Source organism: Borostomias antarcticus, assembly GCF_949987555.1.
Source record: "Borostomias antarcticus genome assembly, chromosome: 7".
Classification (NCBI taxonomy): Eukaryota; Metazoa; Chordata; class Actinopteri; order Stomiiformes; family Stomiidae; genus Borostomias; species Borostomias antarcticus.
This window is the reverse complement of record NC_140240.1, coordinates 13,529,048-13,537,948: the sequence shown is the minus strand read 5'-3', so window position 1 is coordinate 13,537,948 and position 8,901 is coordinate 13,529,048. Positions and strand designations below refer to the sequence as shown.

Sequence of the window (8,901 nt, the reverse complement as noted above, 5' to 3'; positions counted from 1 at the left end):
CGCTGGATTTTACATTTCTTCTACAGGCCTCCGAACTACAACAAAGTGATCTCGGTGAGTCAAACGTCTTATAATATGTCGTAAATAAGGTCCAGGTTGTCAAAAACGAGCATTGTCCTTTAAATACATAGTTAAATACCTAAAAAGGAATGGAATGGAGAGATGGGAGGTGGAAAAACAAGTAATGTCCGAAATTATTGGTGTTCCAGTAACACACACGTACCCTGTTTCTTATTTTGTCTTTACATTACATTACAGTCATTTAAATGCTTTTATCCAAAGCGAATAACAATAATTGCATTTAATGTATGAATAGCCATTGTACTACTACTTGCCAGAACTCAGAAGTGCATCACCTTTCTAAAACAAGTGACTAAGAACATAATATAGTGCTGAAGGCAAAGTGCAAGAATAGCAATCTAAAATACAATAGGTGCTTAAGAGGGAGGATTGTTGTAGTACTTCTTGAAGAGATGAGTCTTGAGCCTGCAACGAAAGATGGGCAGCGACTCTGCTGTCCTGACATCAGTGGCCAGTTCGTTCCACCACTGCGGGGCCAGGACAGAGAAGAGCTGTGACCGTGTCGATCGACCGCAGGGGCCTCGGAGTGACGGGGCAACCAGTCGCCCCAAGGTAGCAGAGCGTAGTGATCAGGAGGGTGTGTAGGGTTTGACCATGGCCAGGAGGTAGGAGGGGGCTGTTCCTTTCATTACCCTGTAGGTCTTCTTCCTCCCAGAGACCTCGTCTCAGAGGAGAGGTATCATAGGCTGAGCCCCTGTCTGGTCTCTCTCTACTGATCACCTGTCTGGTCTCTCTCTACTGATCACCTGTCTGGACTCTCTATACTGATCACCTGTCTGGACTCTCTCTACTGATCACCTGTCTGGTCTCTCTCTACTGATCACCTGTCTGGACTCTCTCTACTGATCACCTGTCTGGAGTCTCTCTACTGATCACCTGTCTGTCTGGAGTGTCTCTACTGAAAGTGTTCCATTTCCCCGCTACGGCCCCCACCCCCAACCCCAGGCCGACGCGGTGAGATGGAACACTTTCAGTTTCGTTTTGTAAACGTGAAATGAAAGGGCTTTCCGATTAAATGACAAACTGTCGACAAGTTGTGGAGTCTCTCTACTGATCACCTGTCTGTCTAGTCTCTCTGCTGATCATCTGTCTATCTAGTCTCTCTGCTGATCACCTGTCTGTCTAGTCTCTCTGCTGATCACCTGTCTGTCTAGTCTCTCTAATGATCACCTGTCTAGTCTCTCTGCTGATCATCTGTCTAGAGTCTCTCTGCTGATCACCTGTCTGTCTAGTCTCTCTGCTGATCACCTGTCTGTCTAGTCTCTCTACTGATCACCTGTCTGTCTAGTCTCTCTGCTGATCACCTGTCTGTCTAGTCTCTCTACTGATCACCTGTCTGTCTAGTCTCTCTGCTGATCACCTGTCTGTCTAGAGTCTCTCTACTGATCATCTGTCTGTCTAGAGTCTCTCTAATGATCATCTGTATAGAGTTTCTCTAATGATCACCTGTCTAGTCTCTCTACTGATCACCTGTCTAGAGTCTCTCTACTGATCACCTGTCTAGAGTCTCTCTACTGATCACCTGTCTGTCTAGAGTCTCTCTACTGATCACCTGTCTAGAGTCTCTCTATTGATCACCTGTCTGTCTAGAGTCTCTCTACTGATCACCCGGCTGTCTGGTGTCTCTCTGCAGTGAGTCTGCCAGCGTGAGTCTGGGCTCTGGGAGGGCAGAGGAGGGGGAACCGCTCCAGAAAGATAATCAGACAGCGGCGCGAGACACCAGGCCCTCAGAGACACCACTTCAAAAACAAAAACGCTTTTATCCAAAGCGACTTGACAATAATTGCATTTAACGTAGGAAAAGCCAATGTACTACTACTCGCCAGAACTCACAAGTGCATCTTCTTTCTAAAACAAGTGACTAAGAGCATAATCTAGTGCTGAAGGCAAAGTACAAGAATAACAATCTAAAATCTAAAAGACATCAACAGATAATAATCTAAAAAGCTTTTTCAACGAAAAATGCCACCTGAATGCAGTTGCCTGACCCACATAAGAACGTTCAAATCCAATCATTTTGATTCCCTTTTTGGAACGGGAGAGGGAACGGTTCTCAAGTGATGAGATGGCCTATGTGAGCTGATGGATGGGTGGAGGATTGGGGTCAGCTCATACCTAGTCCACTCATCTGACAACTCTCTCCCTCTCTCAAAAGCTCTTACAACATCTATTTCTTCAAATCCTCAATCCTCAAGGTCAATCACTGACTAACTCTCTGAACTAAAGCCTTCTGTGGAAGTTTGGGCCGAGGTAACGGTCATGAGAACTAGAGATGTAACTGTGTGAAAATGTCATATCATGGTTATAATGACCAAAATCATCCAAGTTATCAGCTCATACCTAGTCCACTCATCTGACAACTCTCTCCCTCTCTCAAAAGCTCTTACAACATCTATTTCTTCAAATCCTCAATCCTCAAGGTCAATCACTGACTAACTCTCTGAACTAAAGCCTTCTGTGGAAGTTTGGGCCGAGGTAACGGTCATGAGAACTAGAGATGTAACGGTGTGAAAATGTCATATCATGGTTATAATGACCAAAATCATCCAAGTTATCAGTATTATCGCGGCATTGTAAAATGTGCTAAAACTTTTCTAAAACTACCGATACACACACTGTAATAATTTCACCAAGTTTTATATTGAAAACCACAAATAAAATTAAAATTAATATTTTGCATTAACATTAAAATAATAAGTCTGAGACTGTTGCTTTGGTTGATGCTGGACATTTACAGTGAGTTTTTCAAAAGCGGGGCAATCAAGCACGGTTTTAATGATTAAATTATCACGATAAATCAAATGTAATCACGGTTTATCATTATACCGGTTATCGTTACATCCCTAATGAGAACATGCTCACCTCGCCCCCTAGCCATCCGCGCCCCCCCCCACAGGCCCGCTGTGCGGGCCGCCGTCTTTACCCTGACCAGGAGGGAGGGTGGGTCTTTACCCTGACCAGGAGGGAGGGTGGGTCTTTACCCTGACCAAGAGGGAGGGTGGTTCTTTACCCTGACCAGGAGGGAGGGTGGGTCTTTACCCTGACCAAGAGGGAGGGTGGTTCTTTACCCTGACCAGGAGGGAGGGTGGTTCTTTACCCTGACCAGGAGGGAGGGTGGGTCTTTACCCTGACCAGGAGGGAGGGTGGTTCTTTACCCTGACCAGGAGGGAGGGTGGGTCTTTACCCTGACCAGGAGGGAGGGTGGGTCTTTACCCTGACCAGGAGGGAGGGTGGGTCTTTACCCTGACCAGGAGGGAGGGTGGGGGTCATTAAAGTGTCATCATGCCTGATAGCTGCACCCACCCGAACCCATCACCTGCGCCTCGCTAGGAAAACGAGAACAGCCATCATTCTCAATAAGAGAGAGAGAGGGAGGGAGATAGAGAGAGAAATATATATATATACAGTATATAGAGAGAGAGAGAGAGAGAGAGAGGGAGAGAGAGATAGAGGGAGGGAGAGAGAGACAAGAGATCACCGATGGCCACTGAGGATCTCGAGAGCAATTTCACAGTCATCACACTGCATCTTCAGGAAGATGTCAGCCCTTCCCACCCTCTCGGGGGTGATTACCTGGACTGTAATAACAGCCCTGACACCGGCCGCACCAGAGACCGGGCCTCAATCACACCAGCTAACCCTGAGAGCGCCCTCTGCTGGCCCCTACCCCTGTCTCCGGCGGGGTCATAGGGGCCTCACTGAACTCTAGAGCTATGCCGGCATCCAATAACAGGGACGCGTCACGTGACGTCACAAAGACCGCCACTGGAAGAGAAGCAACTGACACAACCTGGCTCTTTCTACATATTTTCTATAGAGAATGTTGTTAGAATATAAGATGGTTCTATCCAATTCCTTAACCTGCGCTTCACTGAGCCTGCCTGGTGCAAAGGAGCCTGTGGTATTGTCCCTAGAAACGCCGGGCTCATCCGCTGTCCCTAGAAACGCCGGGCTCATCCGCTGCTGCACCCCGGACGGGATGAGGCAGAAGCTCAGAACTTGAGAGAGGATTTCAAATAACTGCTTGTGATTGGCTGCTCTGGAGCCAGGGAGGTGGTGAGGAGCAGAGAGGAGAGGGGGGACAAGACACATGCACACGCACGTACACACGCACGTACACACGCACGTACACATGCACGTACACACGCACACGTACACACGCACGTACACACGTACATGTACACATCCAGCCGGCCCGGTCGGTTTACCAAGTTTACAGGAAACAGCGCTCGGAAGCCAATCAGACACAAAAAGCAATTCCCTTTCTCTCCTCCGTGGGGGTCAGGGTTCAAGTACAGACACAATTTATCATCTAACCGTAACAGAAAGAGATGATTAGTCCTTTTATGAGCGACCTTCCTCTCCTCTCCCTTTCTCTCCTCCTCCCTTCCTCTCCTCTTCTCCCTCTCTCCTCCCCCTCTTCTCCCTCTCTCCTCCCATGCTATAGCCAGCTGCCACCAGGCCCAGACAGTCCTACCTTAGTTACAGGCAGGGACGTGCTCTGGGTGTTAAGAGGGGCAGGAGTTGAAAAAAGGGCCCTTAGGTAGTGCAGCGTGCGCAGCACATTTTAACCTTAGGTCCATTATCCTGTAGGGGGGGGGAATTGCATATTTTCCTTTCCGGCATAACCGCCATATTTCAAATTTCTTTCCGGTTACCCGTTGAGCAATTTGCGTTAATTAATGAGACTAAAATAGGCCTAAAGTTACCTGGGTTTTGATACAGGCAACTTTGCAAAAAGCATGAGAGGTGCACTTATAGAAATTCCTACTATCAATGATAATAATGTGACAAAAACACCAGGATGAAGAGAGAAACACGCTTTAAGAAACAAGCGCTGCTGTAGCACCAAAGCTGTAGGCTACAGATACAAAAACGGACACGGAGACACAGAGCCTGCATTGTGCATTCAGAAAATTATAGCCCATATATCAGAAGTTGTCGACTCGAAAAAATCACGGACACAAGTCTGATTCAGGCCTTGTCCACATGAGCCTGTGTACTTTTTAGTTTTTCGGTCTCCGGTTTCACAAAAATCTTCGTCCCCACGAGTGGCGTGATGAATTATATCTTCCACACGAAACCGCAAAAACCGCTACGAAGTGATGTAATATACATGCCAAAGCAATAGGTGGCGATGTAACTTCAAACGGAAAGGCCATTTTAACCAATCAGAAGCCAGAGTCAATACTGGAACAGGAGCGCAGAAAGGTGGAAAATACGAAAACACAAACAACAATGGCAACTCACAGGGACACCAGCCTATTTAAGATCCACAAACCAAACCATTGTTATATGCACACTGAAGAAGGCCGGATGGCCGAAAACGTTTTGTGCCAATAAAAATACACAAGACATTCCTTTGAGTGCGGTCCCCATCTATCTTTATTCTGATTCGCAGGGCAGAATCTTTTGTTTGGACAGATACAAACATACGACGTGAAGAAGACGGTAGCTATCGGTGACAAAGGCAGTTAGTTAACGTTACGATGATTGTAACCTGTAGATTGTAGCCTGTAGATTGTACCTGTAGCTGTTTTGCTGCTAATGTGAGTTTGAGTTTGCCTCCGTTTATGCCTGAGAAACAGAAGTCGAACCAACGCAGCATCAAAATAGCTACAGGAATCATCATTGTAATGTTGGCTAACTGCTTAAACCACCGACAGCTACCATTAATGTTATGGAAGCTGCTGTTGTGAGCCAACTAGCTATCACGGTCTTATTGTGCAACTTTACAGCTGGCTATTAGCAGACAGCACCATACAAACCATACCACACTTGCACATCATTAGAATTTCAGCAATTTATTTGGGATTCAACATTCAAAACTGAATACTACCTGAGTACATTTCAACCTGCTGCCAGTGCCATCAGTGCTCGGTTTGTTTACAGTATGCGCACTGCTTGCGTCCATGAATATTCGATGGAATGACGTTCCATGTAGTGTCCGAAAACCGTTTAATCATTCCCTATGTAGTTCACTATATGGGGAACACTACATAGGGAATAGGGAGTGAGTGAACGATTTCGAACCGTTTCGAACACAGCTACTGTTTACTTCCGTGTTTACCATGGTGTTTACCGTCGCTCTGACATCAAACAATGGAGACGAGCAATAAAAGACTGCAGTTATCATATCCACACGCAACCGCTGAAACCGGAATTGTCCAAAAACTTCACGCTGGACTCCGGTTTCAAACAAACACGGTTTCAGGGGCCCGAAAGCGCGGTTGCATGTGGACGAACAGTGCAACCGCGAAGACAAATACACGGTTGCAAAAGTACACGGGCTCGTGTGGACAGGGCCTCAATCTCTAAAAACACTATAGGCCTATAGGCCAACTCGGTCAAACAATCTGCACTTGATCCCGTCTCGCCTATCCTACGCATAAGAGCTGTCAAAACCAACAACGAACTACTCTCGATATGACAAAAAAATAAACATGTGTCAGGAATCAGGATCAGATGAATATATTCGGTTTAGTCTCAGATGAAGCTGTAGACTTCTTCACTCGTCCCTATTCCCTAGCGAGTCTATGAAACAAAAGACAAGACGGAATAAAACAGCATTATTATAACGAACGGCAGAAGAACGGCTGAACGCGATCACATCGTCACCTGCATTACTGTACGTCCATAGAAACGGACTCGACAGATTAATTTAATTTAATAATTATAGAGGCTGGTTAGCTGTATTTTTTTTTTTTATTATACATGATTTAAATTGCAAAAAAAGAAAAAAACGAATACAGGTTAGTGATTTTTAGTAACCGGTAAGGCATTTGAAGGCTCTCCAATTCGGTTAACCGGATTACCGGTTAACCCCTCCCACCACTATTATCCTGTATGCCCACACATCATAGAACATTAGCTGATGGTAACAAGTAGGCCTTGTTACATTTGATCCAGTAGAATGATGAACGGTTAAGTTAGAAGCCTACAATCAAACTGCACTGTTACTGTTTAATGATGTTATTGGAGAACACTTAGCCTATTTTATTTAATTGGACAGAGAGAGAGTGAGAGAGAGAGAGAGAGAGAGAGAGAGAGAGAGGGAGAGAGAGGGAGAAAGAGAGAGGGAGAGAGAGAGAGAGAGAGAGAGAGATGACGCTACCTAGCTAATATTAGGCTACATTAGCTAACTAGCTACCGACACAATAAGACAACATTAAAACACATGAGAGAGAGATAGGGCTTGTACTAAAGCACATCAATATACAGTATCACTACAAACGGAAAATGAACATGTTTACTAATGTTAGCCAGTGGCCACATACCTGTAACACGCCTGTCTGCCTCAAAAAGACATTTACTCGACTGACTCTCACGACTATCGAGTGCCTATCGCGTGCGCGTGCTTGTTTCGTGTGTGGGTGCATTTGTGCAGATGTTTCTGACTTTACTCCAGACACTTCTGGGAGCCTGTGCTACACTCCCAGTAAGAATAAATACAAGATGAACGTTCAAAATCTTGGAAGTTCCCCTTTTAAAAAGTGTCTAATCCCTCCTAGCCTGACTCTAGGGGACATGTAATGCTACGCACCAGAGCTGCGATATCGGTTGTTCATGACCTCAGTGACAGTATCTGAGTGCTATCTGGGCACCAGCAGTGTGGTTGTGAGGAGTTGTTACTCAACTGCTGTTATCTCAAAACAGGAACACCAGCGTGTTGAAGTACAGACTCCTCCCCTGGGTGGGCTCCGTCATTGAACCATCATTACCAGCTGGGGGGGAGGGGGGGAGAGACTATGTGACGGACTGATACACCATGGGCGGTCTCTGAACTGACAACTGATCTTGCAGACTGATTTGTGTGCTTATTTGTGTGTGTGTGTGCGTTCACACCTTCCTCGGGGTCGTTCCGCGCCGAGGCCTCCAGCAGCGCCACGCTGGCGGCGAAGGACACGTGTTTCCGCAGTGCGGCCGCCCCCCCCGCCGCTGGGCCAGCGCTCCTCCTCTTGTCCGCCTTGCGCTTCTTGTTCTGCATCTCCTTCTCGTAGACGGCCCACCTCTTCAGCTGCTGGCTGCGCCGTTTCTGGGCGGCGCGGAGTCGCTCCAGGCTGGGCACCTTGTCCAGCTGCTGCAGCTCGTTCAGGAGCTCCAGGTGGTTGGCCATGGTGTCAGGAGGGGAGGGGAGGGGGGGCGGAGCCGGGGGAGGGGCCAGGCAGGTGGGGGCGTGGTACAGTGGCTCCTAGCGTGGGCTGCACCTACGGCCGCGGCCTCCTCCTCCCATCATGCTCTACAGCTCAGCTGTGACCGCCTGAGAGAGAGAGAGGGAGAGGGAGAGAGAGAGAGTGAAAGTGTGAAACAGGGAGGGGAGGTGGGGGGGGGGGGGCTCAGGTCAGGGATGTGTTGATCATTCTTTTGATCTACTTCAACCATAAAATTGCTCGAAACCATCAACCCAGGAGGAAGTAAGAGTAAACAAAGACAGAGTGTGCCGAGGTACAAACTCAACAGAGATACACCAGAGGTGTCTGGCGTCTCAGACAGGAGCAGAGCATGAGAATGCTCTGGAATATGTAGGGGTGGGATCTATTCCCACCTCCCTTGTTCTCTGTAAAGCGCATTGTGTTGCCTCTGTGTATGAAATGCGCTATACAAATAAAGCTTTGATTGATTGATGAGAATGGGAAATAAATAAACACACAGCGAAGCATATTCCAGTCGGCCAGGATATTGCCACGCCACAGGTCCACTGAGCTGTAGATGGTGAAAGCTGTCAGCAGAATTTGCCACAGAAAAGAGAAAATCTATCAAAATGATATAACTCTTCTTTTAAAAACAAATACTTGAATTCAGTGAGATGGTTAACAGCAG

The 8,901-nt window shown here is 47.0% G+C and overlaps 1 protein-coding gene across 1 annotated transcript in view; it reads right to left on the bottom strand.

The window, feature by feature from the left end:
* Positions 1-8,197, bottom strand: part of ppp1r16b (protein phosphatase 1, regulatory subunit 16B) — a gene marked incomplete at both ends in the record, with an annotated part of 29,151 nt that extends 20,954 nt beyond the window's left edge. Inside the window, one exon of the mRNA XM_084440544.1 lies at positions 7,927-8,197. Within this exon, the coding sequence (XP_084296670.1) occupies positions 7,927-8,197 (271 nt within the window). The remainder of the gene's footprint in view (positions 1-7,926) is intronic.
* Between the last annotated feature and the right edge of the window lie 704 nt (positions 8,198-8,901).